Genomic DNA, 22281 nt, shown 5'->3' on the forward strand with positions numbered 1-22281 from the left:
CATCATTAAGAGCCTAGAGCCAATATTATGCTCTGATGTATTTTGAGCTAAAACAGACTGTAAGCTGTCCATTTCTAGTGTATTTGACTGACATTCAGGATCAGTCCAGTCTTTCAGCTCAGCTAACTCCCACAAACTACAATATATACTGTTATAAATCTGTCCTCCCGGCTTGACAGGCGTTCAGGATCATTCCAGTATGACCAATACCTCCAATTTGGAGCGGTCATTTCCATAAGTCTTTCCATCCATGCGTGCTTCAGGAAAACACATTCCTTGTGCTGCCGCTCTTTTTGGGATGCAGACAGACTCACACCCCGCGGCTCTTCTCATGAAGAGAAAACAGAAGACTTCTCACCAGACTGCATCAATGCTAATCACATACTGTTGGACTCTCAAGTCCTCTCTGCTACGTTCTCAGCTGCAGTTCTACCTGTATGTATGTGTGTGTGTGTGTGTGTGTGTGTGTGTGTGTGTGTATGTGTGTGTGTGTGTTTCTGTGTGTGCATGCACATGTGTGTCTCCACCATTGTACGTGTGCCTGCGCTAGCCCTTGCTGTAATGTGAGCATGATGGTCCAAGCAGTCTGTGGCTGTCCCAGGCTGTCAGTCAATCTGACTCTGGCTGTTTGGTTTGGCTGGGCAGGCCATCCGTAGTGTGTGTATATTTGCGCATGCTTGTGTGTGTGTGTGTTAACATGTGTACTGTTTGTTTGTGTATACACATATGTGCCTCATTCCTATGGTATTAACGTTTACTGTATTGCACCAATAAGCTAATCCATTTATATTTATCAAACATTTTATTTGAGTGGGGGGAATTGACACACACACACACACACACACACACACACATGGATACACATACAGTACATGCTGTACAGATGAACACACACCTGAAGGCTAGATTTAATCAAATTCCTCAGCCTGTGTGTGCGCACGTGTCTCTTCCTGTTGCAAAAGGCGTGTGCACCTGTTCGTATTTATTTCTTGGATTTGAGGACGGGTGGGTGGTCAGGCTCAGCGATACCATCTGCTGACTCCCAGACCCGGCTTACCCCTTCCACCCCCGGCCGTCAGGAGCCGTCGGTAGTTCAGTGGAGGTAAAATCTCAATTCTAGGCACACACTGGGACTTATTCGGTCACAGTGAGTCCACGTGCGTCATCATGCGCAAATTGATTTTGTCTGTCCCCACCAGTCAGCACTCATGACCCACACACAACAGAACTGAATCAAATATGAAGCAGCTATACTACAAGACAGGTTAGAATCGTGCACAGAATTGTCACATTCATCTCTCATCTGACTCATGTATGCTCGACATGTGTGTCAGAATGCTTGTGACAGCCAGTACAGTAAGTAGGAAGGGAAGACTCGCAGAGAGTTGAGTGTCTCAAATAGAATAACGTTTTGTTTGAGCAACTGGTAATGTAGACGCTTGGTAATGCCTCAGCAGTTTAGATGTCCATCCATCCATCTTCTTCCGCTTATCCGGGTCCAGGTCGCGGGGGCAGCAGTCTAAGCAGAGATTCCCAGACTTCCCTCTCCCTAGACACTTCCTCCAGCTCTTCCGGGGGACACCGAGGCGTTCCCAGGCCAGCCAGGAGACATAGTCCCTCCAGCGTGTCTTAGGTCTTCCCCGGGGTCTCCTCCCGGTGGGACGGGCCCGGAACACCTTCCCGGGAAGGCGTTCAGGCGTGTCAACCAAGACAGCCCCACAACATCCAGAGACTTGAGGTACTCAGGGCGGATCTCATCCACGCCCGGTGCCTTGCCACCAAGGAGTTTCATGACTACCTCTGTGACTTCAGCCCGGGTGATGGGGCCTCAGAGGTGGAAAGTTTAGATGTAGTTATTGAATACATGTATGTTCATTTATTTTGCAACAGCTGTGCACACGTGTCCAATCTAGTTTACGTGCTTGGCTCAGCGAGGGGTAGAAGAATTATGTTTACATTTGCAACTTTTCCCAGACGTCCTAATTCAATGGTTCTAGACTTCCCTGATTCTGTAAATCATTTACCTGGGAGTTTTTATAGGCATCCCAGTTAGATTATTAGTCAATAGAAATGTGCAACTCAAAATGAGCATTAAAAACTGTCGGCTTACTGTCACCTCTGTCATTTCCATCGTGAGCTTGAACATTCCGCTTTTGGAACTATCCCACTGGTTTCCTTTCCTCTAGCCGAACTAAATCCTGTGTAGCTTGAACATATTGAATCATGAATTTAGGCTAAGCCAAGCCATGTGGTTTCCCAGAAACATATTGTTTAGTCTTGGACTACAAAACATTTTCAGTGGGGATGCTCTTTTGAAGTAGATTTTTAGTCTTGGTCCTCTTGACTTAATAAATGTGCTTTAAACATAGTCCCATGACACTTAATCTAACTGGACAATGTAGTCAAAAATGGCCTTTTCTGATTTTAGACTTTATAGTAGCTAATGCTATCATCGCATGACCCATATCCATTTTTGGTATGATCTATCCATATTCCTGTCTGCATTCTTTAATATCTGCTGCTTTTAGGGAAGATAACTAGCTGTGTCTTGATTAGTCATAGACCACACACTACTGTGACCGAGTTCAAGGCCCGCTTAAATCACTTAAATCACACGTCGGGTCTCAATGAAGGAAATGTATGAAAGATCAAAATCTTTACTGTACATTGTGCAAACCGGTCATGCTGGATGATGTGGCAGTCAGCGTAACGTTCGCCACGGCGTCTCCAGATTCTTTCACATCGGTGCTCGGTGCTCAGTGTGAAGCTGCTCTCATCTGTGAAGACATGCCAATTCTGGTGTTCTCTGGCAAATGCAAATCGAGCTACATAGTGCTGGGCTGTGAGCATAGGTCCCACAATAGGATGTCGGGCTCTCCTGCCACCCTCATGGAGTCTGTGTCTGAAAGTTTGGTCAAAAATATGCACACCAGTAGCCCGCTGGAGGTCATTTTGTAGGGCTCTGGCAGTGTTCCTCCTGTTCGTCCTTGCACAAAGGAGCAGATACCGGTCCTGTTGTTGGTTTGATGTCCTTCTACGGCCCTGTCCAGCACCAAAACACGTGACATTGATTCACAATCACGTATGCTTCCTAACTGGACAGACCGATATCCCTGCAGTTTAATTGACTTGGTGTTGTACTGTGATGATTTCGTGTTCCCTTAATTCTTTTCAGGAGTGTATTATAAGTACTCCATTGTCCCTGGACCTGTGTCCTGCCTCCTATATGCAACGTTACACTAACGAACAAGCACAATGTACCTCTATAAATAACACTAGCCTACTGCTTATATCACCTACCGCTATTTGTAATTTAATTTCCTGTGTAAAAGACCACACCACTTTTAACTCTCTGCCTGTCTCCTTATGCCATAGGCAATATGTTTATTTTTGGAATGTTTGTTCAAATAGTGCCAGGATTTTTATTTTAGCCTTTAAATCCCAGTTGTTCGGAAATATTTAGCAGTATAGGGATGAGCTACACCTAATCTACAGGAAAGAGTATAGTGAATAAATACATGTGCAGAAATTGATCTGCATATGAGGAGAATCATTTGGATCTTCAGTGTGTATACAAGTAAAATAACAGTATACATGCTATTTTCAATTGAATATACTCAATGATTTAGATTATTTTAATTACTTGCAGCTGCATGACATGAACAAATGTTTAAAAGTACATATACATAACGTTATATAGTTCCTTCTTTGAAATAAATGTTATATAAATGTTAGATAAACCGAGGCCTGACTCATACACACTACATACTGTACACCCACAGTAAACATGCACACACAAACACACATTTTATGTGTTAGCAGCTAGACAACTCATTCTGTAATTCCCTTGAACATTTCCCACTGAAAACAGATTAACACAAATTGTATGGATATATCTATGCTGCCAGCTATTCTCTGGTTCCACTCCTGTGAATGATGCAAGACTATTTCATATCTCAGTAACTCTTAGAATCCTTAATGACACCTTATTGCACTCAGTTACGGGCCTTGTTAAAACGAGTGCACTCTTAGGAACGTGGTTGTCATTTGGGACTACATGAAGCCATTAGGTATAACAAGAAAGTTCTTACCTTTGCAAAAATACTGCTAAATATCAAAATATCCCAAACTCTGTGCTGTTTGCCTGACAGTTTTAACATCATGTTACTTTGCCACGGGAGAATGAATGAAGGGGATGAATGAATGAATAGATTAGCCTGAACTCTTCTCATTCTTCCTTTTTCTCCTTCTATCTCTTACTTTCTACCTCCCTTTCTCTTTCTCTCCCCCCCACCCCCCCCTGCCTGCTTTCCCTCTTTCAATGTGTTTTGATGGGGTGGTGATAGCTAATCTCGCCAGTGTAAACGGCTACAGAATGCTGATACCAAGCTATGCAGAACTGACACAATAGAGCGAGCCAGTGGTCTCAGCCAGAATGGCCTGGCCCGAAGAGATTCTCCTCATACCAGTGTTATTACTGTTGGATGTCAGCTTCCAGTGAGCTTAGGAACAAAAGGTGGTCTCTCATTCCATTAGTAAGTTGACTGCAAATGTGTCTCGTTATCCTGCGGCTGGTCCGGCCTGTGAATTGAATGTGAAACAATGAGAAAGGCTTCCGGGATCAGATTCCCGACATGTATGCGTGGACATGTGGACACCCACACTGATGATGATGATGTACCGTCCAAGTGGGTGTTTTTGTGTGTGAGTTGTACATGCATTCAGCTTGTGATTGTGTGAGTATATCCCTGTGTGTATAACACGATCTCAGCCTGACGTCAGCGTTCAACTATTGTCCAGGAGGCGTTGGATGTCTGTGCGTGAAGTTTACATTGATAGGTAAAATGAAGGATGAGAAGATCATCATGGCCACTGCAAAGGATGAGCAGATTATCATGGCCCCTGTAAAGAATGAGAAGATTATCATGGCCCCTGAGAAGAATGAAAAGATCATCATGGCCCCTGTAAAGAATGAAAAGATTTTCATGGCCCCTGTAAAGAATAAAAAGATCATCATGGCCAGTGCAAACGATGAGAAGATTATCATGGCCCCTGTAAATGATGAGAAGATTTTCATGGTCCCTGCAAACGATGAGAAGATCATCATGGCCCCTGTAAAGAATGAAAAGATCATCATGGCCCCTGTATAGAATGAAAAGATCATCATGGCCCCTGCAAAGGATGAGAATATTATCATGACCCCATCAAACGGGAAGATTTACTCAGTCTCTACTGGCCTGCTTAAGTTAATCTCAAAGAGTCTCAAATCAATAAGCTACCACTATGTTTGTCAATAACTGTTAGCCTTCTAGCTAACAATTGCTGCATCCAGATGAGGTATTTTGCAATGATGACAATAAAAAGAAATGTTAGCAACTGTTAGGCGATAAGTTTAAGAACATTATAAGAATCAACATTTAATTGTAAGTATACACCTGTTGTTAACTAAGTATGTAACAAATAGAGTTTTATTTGATATGAAAATGCTATTTAGGACCTCCAAAATAGCATTTTCTAATCTTAATTCTGATAATGTAGGGCGCACAATTATACAGTCAGTCATTCTTTTACCAGGATGCGGTCAGTCATTCTGTTACCAGGATGCAGTCAGTCATTCTGTTACCAGGATGCAGTCAGTCATTCTGTTACCAGGATGCAGTCAGTCATTCTGTTACCAGGATGCAGTCAGTCATTATGTTACCCGGATGCACATGCATGTACTGAACTAAAGTAAAATGTATACTGAACAAGAGTAAAAACATCTAAAGGGTTGGACCCCATGTTTCTTGAGCTGAAATAAATGATCCCAGAAATGTTGGATATGCCCAGAATGCATATTTCTCTCAGATGTTGATGTGCACCGATTTGTTCACATCCATGTTAGTGAGCATTTTTCCTTAACCCAGATCATTTATCCCACTGAAAAGTGTGGCACAATTTGTTGCATGTGGCATTTTATAAATAATAGCACTTAGGATTACCCCTAGTGGCCAGTTTTCAGGTCAAGTATGGACGTTCCACCAAGTCGCTCATGTGTACCTCTGTTTTGTGTTTTAAAGTCAAACATTCTAGGATGGCGTCTGTTCTGATTTCATCCAAGGTCAGGGTGATTTGGGGTCTGGAAGAGAGGATGAAATAAGACTGATGGAAGAATTTAAGATATTCTACCACCAGTAATCAGGCATAAATAACAATGTCAGAACAATTACACTTTTTTTGTGTCCAGAAATGCCGCCATGAGAAATACTCTGTGGAAGGTCTATGTCCACTCCTCTCCAGAAATAATAGTATCTTTCCCAAATGGAACCCTATTCCCTTCAAAGTACACTACATTCACCAAAGCCTTATCGGTGTCCCTATGGGCCCTGGTTGGAGGTAGTGCACTATATTCGATGCCATTTGGAACACAGACACAGAGTCTTAGCTCAAAGTGAATGCATATTTCCAGTGGTGAGTCCGGTGACACTGGGATTGAAGGGCCTTGTGGAAGATATTCCCAGGAAGCCTTGTGTCTATTGGTCCTGGTCTGTCTGAAAAACACCATCATACTCCTCCTCCTCCTGGCACGCACACACACACACACATGCACAAGCACACACACACGCACAAGCACACACACGCACACACACGCACACACACAACATACACAATACACACGCACAAGCACACACACACCCATGCACAAGCACACACACACACACACACAACACACACACAGTGTCAAATTCCTTCTCTCTCTGGCACCAGAGGGTCTGCTGTGACATCACTGGGCCACAGGAAGCCAACTTTCCTATTTTTGGTGAGATAGAGCCAGGAAAACCCTTTCACTCGCCTGAGCTTTTTATACACTCACGACACACATACAGACACACACAAACACACACCCACACACACACTCTGTCTCTGTGAGACACACACAGGCATAAGAGACCTGAATAAGATAAAGTCAGAGGATCTGTCTCCCTACAGAGTTGGACACATTTAGTGAGATGCAGTAAGCCATCTGTCAGATGTATTGCAGTGTGTATGTGTGTTACCCATCAGATGATGTAAGGCTACAATCTACCCCTACCCTGTCCCTTTACCTCCACACTGCTGGTGTAGCTGTTGAAAAATCCTTCTTCTGGAACACATAACATTTGCTGTTTGAAAGGGACTAGGTCATACTATAGTCATCATTTCAGATACAGCTAGGGCTTGAACGGGGTTGCTTGGTGAAATCTGAACAGTAGAAAATGTGTGAACCTCCCCACTGGCACTTTAGGAAGGATAAAACAAATGTTCACTGAAAAATTGTAGATATCGTTTGATCCCAAGAAAGAATCACTCTGGCTACACCTTACCATCCGGTTTCCGGCCATAATGAAATATTGGAATATTTAACGTAAAAACACTGGTGCGTTTGTCCATTGAATCATACTATAGAATATGTGCTCTTCAGATTTTCTATCAGCTATACTTTCCTCTGTGTTATTTTTAGATGCTGTATCCGTGTATAAGTCCTGAATATTGCATATAATGTCTGTGTAGATCATAACAGCCAATGGCGCCTGTCCTCAGATCAGGACATCTGTTTAAAATGGCTCTGGCTCCTCATTGTGAAAGTGGTGGTGTAGGGGGGGGGACTATACATTTCCACGTTACGTTCTTTTTAAACCACACAGTGTTATTCAGTTCCTCAGTGTGAAGCATAATTTGATCTCTTAATGGTGTGTCCTCCCAGTCAACACTTAACCCCTCTATAGACAGGGACCCACATTATGTTTAAGTAACCATGAACCACATTACACTAATGCATGTAGGCCTACTGTACATACACATACACACACACACACACACACACTCAAACACATGGAGAGAAACACACACATTCTCTACAGTGCTGCATTAAACTAATTCCCCTACTGTGGTTAATACATCCTCTCTGTTTGGTCTCCCAAGTGATCTCCCTATGGGTTATGGAATAACACATCAATACTGTAAGCCATAATACAAGACATGCAATATTAAACATGTAATACCAGCCATTTAATAGCACCCATAATACCATTCATAATGTCAGCCAGCCATGTAATACCACTGATGTAATACCAGCCGTAATACCAGCAGCAGCACCAGCCATGGAATAAAAGCAGCCATGTAATAACAGCCGGGATCTTGCGGTTTTAGGTGTTGTGTATGAGGAGGTTGTGGTTTTAGGTGTTTTGTATAAGGATGTTGTGTATCGGGATGTTGTGGTTATAGGTGTTGTGTATGAGGATGTCGTGGATTTAGGTGTTGTGTATGAGGATGTTGTGGCTTTAGGTATTGTGTATTGTGTATTAGGATGTCGTGGATTTAGGTATTGTATATGAGGATTTTGTGGCTTCAGGTGTTGTGTATGCAGATGTTGTGGTTTTAGGTATTGTGCATTAGGATGTCATGGATTTAGGTGTTGTATATGAGGATGTTGTGGTTTTTGTTGTTGTGCATGAGGATGTTGTGGTTTTAAGTGTTATGTATGCGGATGTTGTGGTTTTTGGTGTTGTGTATTAGGATGTTCTGGTTTTTGTTGTTGTGTATGAGGATATTGCGGTTTTAGGTGTTGTGTATGAGGATGTTGTGGTTTTAGGTATTTTGTATACGGGATTTTGTTTGAGGGTGTTGTGTTTGACTGCTTATTCCTCAGATTCTGACTTCAAGGGTCAAATCCCAGTGCACATCACAAGGCCTGTTACTGAATTGTGCTGTTACTGAATTGTGCTGTTACTGAATTGTGCTGTTACTGAATTGTGCTGTTACTGAATTGTGCTGTTACTGAATTGCTTACAATTGTAAAATCCTCTCAGACATTAACAGTTTGTGTGTGTGTGTGTGTGTGTGTGTGTGTGCGTGCGAGTGAGTGCATTCAACTGTAAGTTAAGTTAGACTTAAATGACTATCTGATCATTTACAACAATTTCAAATGTAAATATGTGTGTCCATGCTAGATTGTGTGCATGTGCCTTCACTGCGTGGGTCTCTGTGTAAGGTGTATTATCTAACATGTTTCTCCCTCTCCCAGGCGTCTCGTATGACCCGATCAGATGAGGATGGGGACAGTGGCTGGGATGCATGGGGCACCTGGAGTGACTGCTCACGCACCTGTGGAGGAGGGGCCTCCTATTCTCTACGCAGGTGTCTCAATGGAGGGTCAGTACCACACACTAGTAGGTTATAGGCCTCTTTCTCCTGTGTAACTAGTTGGTTATAGGCCTCTTTCTCCTGTGGAGCTAGTTGGTTATAGGCCCCTTTCTCTGTGTAACTAGTAGGTTATAGTACTCTTTCTCCTGTGTAACTAGTTGGCTATTAGCCCTGTGGAGAGACCCCATAGCTCCCCACTTTCTCTCTCTCTCCACCTTTTTCTGTAGAACTGCTCCACCAAGTTCCTTGTACTTTGCCCCCCCCCCTTTTTTTTTAGCAGACCTCTTCAATGTGGCCCTTCTAAGGGTCAGTGAGCTCCAGTTATATTTCGACACAGTGTGGATCCTGCCGTGTCTTTGGACTTTGGAACTTATTTTGCTTTCCCAGGTAGATTTTTTGGTGGGATGGTTATTGGGAACTTATTTTGCTTTCCCAGGTAGATTTTTTGGTGGGATGGTTATTGGGAACTTATTTTGCTTTCCCAGGTAGATTTTTTGGTGGGATGGTTATTGGGAACTTATTTTGCTTTCCCAGGTAGATTTTTTGGTGGGATGGTGTCTGGAAAGTTATTTTGCTTTCCCAGGTAGATTTCTTTTTTGGGATGGTTATTGGGAACATATTTTGCTTTCCCTGGTTGATTTTTTGGTGGGATGGTGTCTGGGAACTTATATTGCTTTCCCTGTTTGACTTTCAGCACCCAGTCTTGTGGTTACAAGATGACCTGTAATGATTATCCTCTTTAGCAGGTTCAAAAGTTCAAGGCCTTGAAGTTGTTTGCATCAAATCCAAACTGTGACACAATGCGTTGCAATGGCAGTGATTTTATTCTTGGCACCACACACAGATGCAGAAACACAGACACACAGACAGACAGACAGACCCCTGCTGGTACAATATCTGTATTTATCTCCATTGGTCTCAATGCTACTCAACCTGTGCATCATCCCTGTGTTGGGAAATTCCTATTCTGTCTGCCAAACCCATATATATACAATTGATTTACAACAGCACCAATACAAATCACACAAAAAGGAACCATAGAGCTACTAAACTGGACTAATTGGCAATAGTGATTATGGAATGAATCATTCATCAGTTTAAAGAAGGACAGTTAAACACATACATACACATATACACACACGCACACACACACACACACACACACACACACACACACACACACACACACACACACACACACTGTATTGGCCTTTGGATGGCTCCAGGGGTGATTTTATTGTGCTGCTCTGTCAAATTGGGATCATTGTTGCTCAATTGAATGTTTCCTGTGTGTTAAGAGTGGCGCTCAGTGAGGTGTATGGTTACTGATGGGACACAGATGTCTCTTTCCTCTTTAACTTCTTTCTACTTTCCTTCTCAAAGACTTTCAGAAGGGTAGCAATATGAATCGTATTTTGGGTTCTGTGGTTGCCATGGTGCTGCAAGGAAACCAGGCAGAGAGCTCCTGTACATTCTTAGATATTATTTTCTTTTTGAAGACTTTTCTTTAAAACATGTTCTGTGTTTTTTTTTTTTTTACAATGCTAAGATATGGCCCACAGGAAATTGCCCAGTGTTGTTTTTTCAGTGTAGCATTTCTAGTGTTGATGAGTTGAAATAACTCCGCAAGAGAACCCCTTGTGTTGATGTTAAATAACAGTTACTGTTTTACCAGTTGAAAAGTATCATTTACACATTTTCATTAGAATACTGAAACAAACAAGACAGATACATTATAATATTCTTAATAATACAATATATAGTCTTAAAAGGGTTTCCTAAACAAAACATCAATACATAAAGCTCTCAGACCAATCCTGTCGTGGGAGAGGACTTTTCTTCAGTTCTGGACCAGGTATTGGATAGATCTTTTACCCGACACGCCTCTATGTCTAAATCAAGCATGTTCTTCAATATCAACTTCAGGAATCTATTTTATTGCTGGAGACTTTCTACTAGCACCTGATTGGAATATTCCTTTTATTCTCAGGTTCACAGTGTCTATACCTGAACTGACTTCACCATGTTTGATGTTACATTACTCCCTGTTGGTGGGGCATGGTGCTTGCAATGCTAGATTTGTTGGTTTCTAACTGGGGCCAGTAGGAGACAAGTGTAAAAAGCAGTAACAACTGTTGCCCTGTAAAAAATGTATTTGCTAAAAAATATAAATCAAATTTCAATCAATCAAATGTGTCACAAAGTTCTTTTACAAAACACTCGGCCTTAAACCCCAAGGAGCAAAAAAACTGTATTGTTGAATTTCAGTGGCTTGGAAAAACTCCCTAATAAGGTCGAAATTTAGGAAGAAACCTAGAGAGGAACCAGGCTCAGAGGGTTGACCAGGACTCTTCTGGCTGTGCCGGGTGAACATACACTGCAAAATAAATTGCCAATGGAACAAGACAATTTCAATATTTCTTATGAGATATTTGCTTGAAATAAGTGGAATAATCTGCCAATAGAACAAGACAAATTACACGATATTCAAGGCATATTTTCTAAAAACATGCAGTGTATTCTAGCTTGTTAAGTAAAATGTACCTTATTTTAAGGATGGTTAGATTTTTTAACCTCTTGATGTGTACGATTACACCAATGTGATCAGGCTAGAGTGGTTCCTGAAGCGTACAGTCACACCAGTGTGATCAGGTTAGAGTGGTTCTTGAAGCATACAATCACACCAGTGTGATCAGGCTGGAGTGGTATCTGAAGTGTACGGTCACTCCAATGTGATCAGGCTAGAGTGGTCCCTGAAGTTTACGGTCACACCAGTGTGATCAGGCTAGAGTAGTCCCTGAAGTGTACGTTCACACCAGTGTGATCAGGCTAGAGTAGTCCCTGAAATGTACATTCACACCACTGTGATCAAGCTAGAGTGGTCCCTGAAGTTTACGGTCACACCAGTGTGATCAGGGTTGAGTGGTCCCTAAAGCGTACGATCACACCAGTGTGATCAGGCTAGAGTGATCCCTGAAGTGTACGGTCACACCAGTGTGATCAGGCTAGAGTGGTCCCTGAAGCGTAAAATCGTAAAAATCGTAAAAATCACTGGTCAGACCGCGCTTTTATTTACTCACATTTATCTCAAACAGTGTTTATAGCTTTATTTCCTGATTGCAATTGTTTGAAGACCACACTATGATATTAACCAGGTAGCAAGCATTACAATCGGGACAAGAAGGGATACTTAAGTACCAACAGGCAGCCAAGACTAGCAGTTAAATTTTTCTACAATAAACATTATATTAGCGAATACTATAGAGCATCTTACTGGAAGAGCATTTCCTGGAAGAGCTGACAATCGGTCAAAATCATTGTGTAAAAACATTCTAGAAGTTACGTTACCCATTTGCCCACAATGCTTTTTTTTATCAACCAAAGATAAAGAAAGGCGTGTAACTCTGAGACCTGATGGTCATTTACATTTGCCAGTCTTTTGGACAGATTTGCCATCCTGGGAAAACTATGATTTGTCCTAATATATCAGTGTAAAAATGACTATAATTTCAATAATATTAATAACAAGAAATTAAAGTGCTGGATATAGACACTTAATAGAGCATTTTTAAGTTTAAAATGATTGCCTTTGTTTGCAATAATAAAGATCATGCGTTTCCTGTAGTCCTTGACTAGGTTTGCACACACTGTAGCAGGGATTTTGGTCCACTCCTCCATACAGACCTTCTCCAGATCCTTTCGGGTTTCGGGGCTGTTGCTGGGCAATACAGACTTTCAACTCCCTCCAAAGATTTTCTATTGGGTTTAGGTCTTCAGACTGGCTAGGCCACTCCACGTCCTTGAGATGCTTCTTACGGAGCCACTCCTTAGTTGCCCTGGCTGTGTTTCGGGTCGTTGTCATGCTGGAAGACCCAGCCACGACCCATCTCCAATGCTCTTACTGAGGGAAGGAGGTTGTTGGCCAATATCTCGCAATACATGGCCCCATCCATCCTCCCCTCAATACGGTGCAGTCGTCCTGTCCCCTTTTCAGAAAAGCATCCCCAAAGAATCATGTTTCCACCTCCATGCTTCATGGTTGGGATGGTGTTCTTGGGGTTGTACTCATCCTTCTTCTTCCTCCAAAAACGGAGAGTGGAGATTGGACCAAAAAGCTCTATTTTTGTCTCATCAGACCACATGACCTTCTTCCATTCCTCCTCTGGATCATCCAGATGGTCATTGACAAACTTCAGACGGGCCTTGACATGCGCTGGCTTGAGCAGGGGGACCTTGCATGCGCTGCAGGATTTTAATCCATGACGGCGTAGTGTTTTACTAATGGTTTTCTTTGAGAGTGTGGTCCCAGCTCTCTTCAGGTCATTTTCCTAGCCACTGAAATCCAACACTACTGTTGTTTGCTCCTTGGGGTTTAAGGCCGGGTGTCTCTGTAAACCACTTTGTGACAACTGCTGTTGTAAAAAGGGCTTTATAAATACATTTGATTGATTGATTGACCAGGTCCTGCCGTGTAGTTCTGGGCTGATCCCACACCTTCCTCATGATCATTGATGCCCCACGATATGAGATCTTGCATGGAGCCCCAGACCGAGGGAGATTTAACTTCTTCCATTTTCTAATAATTGCACCAACAGTTGTTGCCTTCTCACCAAGCTGCTTGCCTATTGTCCTGTAGCCCATCCCAGCCTTGAGCAGGTCTACAATTTTATCCCTGATGTCCTTACACTGCTCTCTGGTCTTGGCCATTGTGGAGAGGTTGGTGTCTGTTTGATTGAGTGTGTGGACAGGTGACTTTTATACTGGTAACGAGTTCAAACAGGTGCAGTTAATACAGGTAATGAGTGGAGAACAGGATGGCTTCTTAAAGAAAACCTAACAGGTCTGTGAGAGCCGGAATTCTTACTGGTTGGTAGGTGATCAAATACTTATGTCATGCAATAAAAGGCAAATTAATTATTAAAAAAATCATACAATGTGATTTTTTGGATTTCTTTGTAAAATTCCGTCTCTCACAGTTGAAGTGTACCTATGATAAAAATGACAGACCTCTACATGCTTTGTAAGTAGGAAAACCTGCACAATTGGCAGTGTATCAATAACTTGTTCTCCCAACTGTAATTTCAATAAAAAATGTGATGCATAACTAGTAAGCAGCGTGGTGTTTTTGGGAAGCTGCGGAGGGGTGGGGGGGTTAGCATAGTGGAAGCTCAAATTTTCAGGTATCATCTTGATCTGCAACACAACCAGGAGGACTTTGAACTGGGACAGCAACAAGTCTTTCAAGCCTGGTACTCCAGAGGTGTGGGCCAAGACCTCATGTCCTCCTAAGTTTAAATCAGGGCAGGAGACAGGGGAAATTTTAGAAAATGCACTCTACAAGGATTTATAGTGGAGAAGGAGAACTGACCCTACTGTCCCAGCACAATAATATAGTGTAAGACCTTGGGGCTGAGACGGGGGGGTCCAGTGGCCCTATCCAGCGTTCCAAATGTTGTACTAATAACGTGAAATTTGCAGAGCAGTGCAAATTACATTTTTGCACCTCTACTCCATAGTGCCATTTTATTTTGGTTTCCTATATGTGGGACGCTCGCTACTAGCTCCATCTGGCACTCAGCGTTCCATCATGACCTGCGTTGGGCAAGCCAACAGGCACACATCGCCAGAAGTCTGTTCCCTTTGCGGCATTAATCAGGATGGGATATTCCCATCTTTATTGTGAGAACTTATTGTGAGGTAGTGTATGTCTGAAGGGTTGTATTAAATCATTGCTGGCATTCTACAAAGGGGTGAAACAAGGCAGAATAAGTTGAATTGGAAAGATAAAATTCACTTTCTGAATAGGGAGAAGATTTCTCATTGATCATGAAGAAATGAAAAAAAAAAAAATCCCTTTCAATTTGAATGCAACCAGATTTACTAAAGGAAAGTGTTTAGATGCTTTTTTCGTACCAATCAAAATACCAGAAGTTCAAAACCACACACATGCTGCTGGCAAGACAACTGCATACAGTTCAGAAGAACTGTCCGGTCTATAAAATCAACTCTGTTACTGGTGAGGTAATTCTATCTCCCAAGGATATTAATGATACATTCTGTCAGTTTCAAGAACATTTATAGACATCTAAAGCGGATGCTAATCCTTTAAACATGCATAACTTTCTGGAGGAGTGTAATTTCTCTGAATCAAGAGGATTCTGACTCCCTAAATGCATAAATCTTTCTATGAGAAATGCAAGAAACAATTAAAATCGTGAGGAGGTGCCAGCAGTGGTGTAGTGGTGCCTGTAGAAGTGGGTATAAACTACTTTTGCCAAGTATCTTAAAATGTCTTATGTTTGAAAAACTGTGAAAAATACTCAATATGACAACTCTGAAAGTATTATCCTCACTTTGGTCTTTCAGTAAGGTCATCCTTATCTATTCTGTTTAAATATTGTGTCCCTTCCATTGAAATATATAGAGGAAGATGTTACCTTAGTCAGAATGCATACATTATAATATACAATATTCTTATAAATCTAATTTGTAATAGAAAAAAAACTAGTGTCACGGTTGTGGGATGAAGAGGACACAGGCGCAGAGTAGAGGTAGGTAAGGTAATCCATTTAATACAAAATAAAGAATGCAGGACTCCAACAAAACAAAAAGCAGCAACCAGTGACGTGGGTATTCCTTACACAGGATAAACAAAACCAAAATGAACCACCCTTGGGGCCTACAAACTAAACTTAAATAGGGTCCCCAATTGGAGGCAATGACTAACACCTGCCTCCAATTGGGGAAACCAAAAAAAGGAGTAGAGGTGGCTAAAGGCCACCTCCTGTCCTGTCCTGGCTATGCCCCGAGCCCAGCGCAGAGATGGCTAGGGGCACAGCCAGGACGTGACAGTACCCCCCCCCAAAGGTGCGGGCTCCCGACCGCAAGACCGGGACGACCACACCCGGACCGGCGGAGGCTCAGCGCCCGGAGTCGCCGGCACAGGCCGGGGAGGCGGAGCCGCAGGGACAGGCCAGGGAGGCAGAGGGTCAGGAGACGGGAGAGCCGGCGGAGGGACAGGAGCCGGCAGGAGAGCCGGCGGCGGGTCGACAGCCGGCGGAGGAGCAGGAGCCGGGGGAGCCGGCAGAGGGTCGACAGCCGGCGGAGGAGCAGGAGCCGGGGGAGCCGGCGGAGGGTCGACAGCCGGCGGAGGAGCAGGAGCCGGGGGAGCCGGCGGAGGGTCGACAGCCGGCGGAGGAGCAGGAGCCGGGGGAGCCGGCGGAGGGTCGACAGCCGGCGGAGGAGCAGGAGCCGGGGGAGCCGGCGGAGGGTCGACAGCCGGCGGAGGAGCAGGAGCCGGGGGAGCCGGTGGAGGAATAGGAGACGGGGAAACCGGCGGAGGGTCAGGAGCCGGCGGAAGAGCCGGCGGAGGAGCAGGAGACGGGGGAGCCGGCGGGGGAATAGGAGCCGGCAGAGGAGCAGGAGCCGGGGGAGGCGGCGGAGGGTCCGGAGCTGGCGGAAGAGCCGGCGGAGGAGCAGGAGATGGGGAAACCGGCGGAGGGTCAGGAGCCGGCGGAAGAGCCGGCGGAGGAGTAGGAGCCGGCGGAGGAGCAGGAGACGGGGGAGCCGGCGGGGGAATAGGAGCCGGTGGAGGAGCAGGAGCCGGGGAAGCCGGCGGAGGGTCCGGAGCCGGCGGAAGAGCCGGCGGAGGAGTAGGAGCCGGGGGAGCCGGCGGAGGGTCCGGAGCCGGCGGAAGAGCCGGCGGAGGAGTAGGAGCCGGGGGAGCCGGCGGAGGAATAGGAGCCGGCAGAGGAATAGGAGACGGGGGAGCCGGCGGGGGAATAGGAGCCGGTGGAGGAGCAGGAGCCGGGGGAGCCGGCGGAGGGTCCGGAGCCGGCAGGAGAGCCGGCGGAGGAGTAGGAGCCGGGGGAGCCGGCGGAGGAATAGGAGACAGGGGAGCCGGTGGAGGAACAGGAGCCGGCAGAGGAATAGGAGACGGGGGAGCCGGCGGGGGAATAGGAGCCGGCGGCAGGTCGGCAGCCGGCGGAGGAACAGGAGCCGGGGGAGCCGGCGGAGGGTTGACGGCCGGCGGGGGAGCAGGAGACGGGGGAGCCGGGACAGGCGAGGGCGCCGCTGAGGCCGGGACAGGCGAGGGCGCCGCTGAGGCCGGGACAGGCGAGGGCGCCGCTGAGGCCGGGACAGGCGAGGGCGCCGCTGAGGCCGGGACAGGAGAGGGCGCCGTGGGACGATGCGGGGGCTCCTGGGCAGGTGAAGGCACTGCGGGACAAGGCGGCCAGTCAACCGCGGGCTCGGGCGGCGGCGGCCAGTCATCCGTGGCCTCGGGCGGCGGCGGCCAGTCATCCGCGGACCCGGGCGGCGGCGGCCAGTCCACGGCGGGTCCTGGCGGCGGCGAAAACAGGGCAGCGGGAGGAGCTGGCGGCTGAGGCCACTGGGCAGCGGGAGGAGCTGGCGGCTGAGGCCACTGGGCAGCGGGTGGAGCTGGCGGCTGAGGCCACTGGGCAGCGGGAGGAGCTGGCGGCTGAGGCCACTGGGCAGCGGGTGGAGCTGGCGGCTGAGGCCACTGGGCAGCGGGAGGAGCTGGCGACTGAGGCCACTGGGCAGCGGGAGGAGCTGGCGGCTGAGGCCACTGGGCAGCGGGAGGAGCTGGCGGCTGAGGCCACTGGGCAGCGGGAGGAGCTGGTGGCTGAGGCCACTGGGCAGCGGGAGGAGCTGGCGGCTGCGGCCACTGGGCAGCGGGAGGAGCTGGCGGCTGCGGCCACTGGGCAGCGGGAGGAGCTGGCGGCTGCGGCCACTGGGCAGCGGGGGGCGCTGGCGGCTGCGGCCACTGGGCAGCGGGGGGCGCTGGCGGCTGCGGCCACTGGGCAGCGGGGGGCGCAGGCGGCTGCGGCCACTGGGCAGCGGGGGGCGCTGGCGGCTGCGGCCACTGGGCAGCGGGGGGCGCTGGTTGCGGCTCCCGGGCAGCAGGGGGCGCTGGCGGCGCTGGCTGCGGCTCCCAGGCAGCGGGGGGCGCTGGCTGCGGCTCCCAAGCAGCAGGGGGTGCTGGTGGCGCTGGCTGCGGCTCCCAAGCAGCAGGGGGTGCTGGTGGCGCTGGCTGCGGCTCCCAAGCAGCAGGGGGTGCTGGTGGCGCTGGCTGCGGCTCCCAAGCAGCGGGGGGTGCTGGTGGCGCTGGCTGCGGCTCCCAGGCAGCGGGGGGCGCTGGCGGCGCTGGCTGCAGCGCTGGCTGCGGCTCCCAGGCAGCAGGGGGCGCTGGCTGCGGCTCCCAGGCAGCAGGGGGCGCTGGCTGCGGCTCCCAGGCAGCAGGGGGCGCTGGCTGCGGCTCCCAGGCAGCAGGGGGCGCTGGCTGCGGCTCCCAGGCAGCAGGGGGCGCTGGCTGCGGCTCCCAGGCAGCAGGGGGCGCTGGCGACGCTGGCTGCGGCTCCCAGGCAGCGGGGGGCGCTGGCTGCGGCTCCCAGGCAGCGGGGGGCGCTGGCTGCGGCTCCTGGGCAGCGGGGGGCGCTGGCTGCGAGAACCGGTACGGCGGGTCCCGATAGCCCCACCAGTCCTCACATCTCCCAACATCAGGGAAAGCCCTCATAGGCCCCCCCGGCGTTGTTGCCCGACGCCTAGGAGCTGGCACCGGGCAGGGCTGGGGCACCTGGACTACCCCACACGTGAGCACGGGTGGCACGGCCGCGTCCTTCCATTCCGCCTGCCCCCACAGCACCCCGCCAAGAAATTCTTGGGGCGGACACACGGAGGTTTGCTTACGTCGCCTCCGTCGACGTCTCCTCCGGGGTGGATGCTGTGGAGGCCCGGTGTGCCGCAGAGGACAGTAGGGGTTCTCCTCCTCCTCGGTGTCGCTGTCCGGCCAACCGAGGAGTTCCCCTACCGTCCATTTCTGCTGTGTCTCTTGGTGGTGGTTCATTCTGTCACGGTTGTGGGATGAAGAGGACACAGGCGCAGAGTAGAGGTAGGTAAGGTAATCCATTTAATACAAAATAAAGAATGCAGGACTCCAACAAAACAAAAAGCAGCAACCAGTGACGTGGGTATTCCTTACACAGGATAAACAAAACCAAAATGAACCACCCTTGGGGCCTACAAACTAAACTTAAATAGGGTCCCCAATTGGAGGCAATGACTAACACCTGCCTCCAATTGGGGAAACCAAAAAAAGGAGTAGAGGTGGCTAAAGGCCACCTCCTGTCCTGTCCTGGCTATGCCCCGAGCCCAGCGCAGAGATGGCTAGGGGCACAGCCAGGACGTGACAACTAGACTGAATGTAGTAAGTTCTCAACGATGCTTAAACCACATCCTCAGGCACATTTTGTCTGGGAAAAGCTAAGAAAATGTATAAATGTTCTACATACATTTGCACATATTCTTATTACTGTACACACAGCTGGGCTTAATGTGCGACTAAATAATATTTCAATGGCTTTTCTTTGTTCATGCTAACATCTGCCTTCTTTAAGGCACGATTTCATGAGTTATGTTTCACATGCTGTTTTCCCTACCAGTCTACCTCAGCTGGTGTGTGCACTCAGAAAATGGTGCGCAATGTGCAGACACTTCCTCAGTAAAACAGATGTGATTACTGTACAGGAGGGAATCACATGCATACTGTAGGTCTGAAAAAGTTTTGTTTATACTCTTGTCTTACTATATACACTCACTTAAAGGATTATTAGGAACACCATACTAATCCTGGATTTGACCCCCTTTCGCCTTCAGAACTGCCTTAATTCTACGTGGCATTGATTCAACAAGGTGCTGAAAGCATTCTTTAGAAATGTTGGCCCATATTGATAGGATAGCGTCTTGCAGTTGATGGAGATTTGCGGGATGCACATCCAGGGCACGAAGCTCCCGTTCCACCACATCCCAAAGATGCTCTATTGGGTTGAGATCTGGTGACTGTGGGGGCCATTTCAGTACAGTGTCATGTTCAAGAAACCAATTTGAAATGATTCGAGCTTTGTGACATGGAGAAATTTTCCTGCTGGAAGTAGCCATCAGAGGATGGGTACATGGTGGACATAAAGGGATGGACATGGACAGAAACAATGCTCAGGTATGCTGTGGCATTTAAACATTGCCCAATTGGCACTAAGGGGCCTAAAGTGTGCCAAGAAAACATCCCCCACACCATTACACCACCAGCCTGCACAGTGGTAACAAGGCATGATGGATCCATGTTCTCATTCTGTTTACGCCAAATTCTGACTCTACCATCAGAATGTCTCAACAGAAATCGAGACTCATCAAACCAGGCAACATTCTTCCAGTCTTCAACTGTCCAATTTTGGTGAGCTTGTGCAAATTGTAGCCTCTTTTTCCTATTTGTAGGTGAGATGAGTGGTACCCAGTGGGGTCTTCTGCTGTTGTAGCCCATCCGCCTCAAGGTTGTGCGTGTTGTGGCTTCACAAATGCTTTGCTGCATACCTCGTTGTAACGAGTGGTTATTTCAGTCAAAGTTGCTCTTCTATCAGCTTGAATTAGTCGGCCCATTCTTCTCTGACCTCTAGCATCAACAAGGCATTTTTGCCCACAGGACTGCCGCATATTGGATGTTTTTCCCTTTTCACACCATTCTTTGTAAACCCTAAAAATGGTTGTGCGTGAAAATCCCAGTAACTGAGCAGATTGTGAAATCCTCAGACCAGCCCGTCTGGCACCAACAACCATGCCACACTCAAAATTGCTTAAATCATCTTTCTTTCCCATTCTGACATTCAGTTTGGAGTTCAGGAGATTGTCTTGACCAGGACCACACCCCTAAATACATTTAAGCAACTGCCATGTGATTGGTTGATTAGATAATTGCATTAATGAGAAATTGAACAGGTGTTCCTAATAATCCTTTAGGTGAGTGTGTATATATATATATATATATATATATATATATATATATATATATATATATATATATGTTCGTAAATTAGAGTAAGGTATTTCCAAATCTCCTCAAATTGACTCCAGTGATAGAATGGCATGGAACCTTGGTCAGTTTCTTTCCTGGAATGCGGCTTACAGCTGAATGTCCCGGGGAGGCTTTGTCAAGCACACTAATTGATTTCTGCCAAGAAGAGTTAAAACCATTCCACCTACAGACACAGATTATGAAAACAAGGACACATTTATCTGTATCTCACAGTTTATCTCTGGCTAGTTACGTTGGTCAGCAGTTCACAGGTCAAGTAGGCTATTGGGAAGATAGTACTTAAAGTAGACTGTCCAAACTAGCTGCACTACCAGACAACAATAGATTAAGACAAATATATACTTATCACCATTTAGAAGAGCAGTAGTCTTCTACAGATAGCAGTACACTAAAATGGGTCTGGAGAGGTGAAAAGGCTCCCCTGCCAGTAGAGGCACTGATTACCAAATGTAACATTCTCCATATTCTTCACTTCCTAACTAATCCAATCAATTCTGTATCCCTGCTCTGGCTGAATTTCATTGAAATAAGAGTGAACTAATGTCTACAGCAATAATCAGTCAGAATATATCCCATTTACTCAGAGTGGTTTACCTATCTGAGGTTTGAAGGTACAATGCTTTACTCTTTACTATTCAAAGCAAGCTTTCTGCTAATGGACCAACTAAAAACAAACCTTCAATTTTGCAGAGCCATGTCAACCTTCTTACTGGGAAAAGTGCCATCATGATGCACAATCCCAATTTCTCTTCTGCAATTGCTTGACCTATTCCTGAATGGAAGAAGTATTGACTCTCCAAGAGGAACATCCCCATGATAATGCTGCCATTATCCTGCTTCACAGCTGTGATAAAATAAATGTCAATGAGTATATTTTAACCTCACAGTATGACTGATTTGAAATCCAAACTTTTTGAGTTTTCTCTCTTTTTTACTCTGTCCATTGTGAATCCACCTATGTAAGGCATTCATGTATAGCATTGTATAGAATGCAAAACAGTAAATTCAACAGCAGTCCTGTTGGCTACCCATTTATGTTTTGTCCACAATCTGAAGTAATTTCTGTGTCAAAATGGTCCACTTTTCACCTGGAATTTGATGAATGGAAAGAGGCATCTGTAAAAAAAAAAAAGCCAGAGGTGTAATAACATTTGACAATGCTCATCATTCTCACTACACGGGCAGCCTGAACTGATGTGTTCGCTGCTGTATGTGCTTATATTAATCTTTGCCAC

The 22281-nt window shown here is 46.6% G+C and overlaps 1 protein-coding gene across 3 annotated transcripts in view; it reads left to right on the top strand.

The window, feature by feature from the left end:
• Positions 1-22281, top strand: part of LOC109614600 (ADAMTS-like protein 3) — a 141592-nt gene that overhangs the window by 76282 nt on the left and 43029 nt on the right. For all 3 annotated transcript variants that reach the window (XR_004576869.1, XM_020055993.3, XM_010877102.2), the window contains exon 4: positions 9044-9171. Coding sequence is in view for 2 of the 3 variants with exons in the window: in XM_020055993.3 (XP_019911552.2) it covers positions 9044-9171 (128 nt within the window). In the remaining variant the exon portion in view is untranslated. The remainder of the gene's footprint in view (positions 1-9043; positions 9172-22281) is intronic.

This window comes from Esox lucius, chromosome 2 (assembly GCF_011004845.1).
Source record: "Esox lucius isolate fEsoLuc1 chromosome 2, fEsoLuc1.pri, whole genome shotgun sequence".
In the NCBI taxonomy this organism is placed as follows: Eukaryota; Metazoa; Chordata; class Actinopteri; order Esociformes; family Esocidae; genus Esox; species Esox lucius.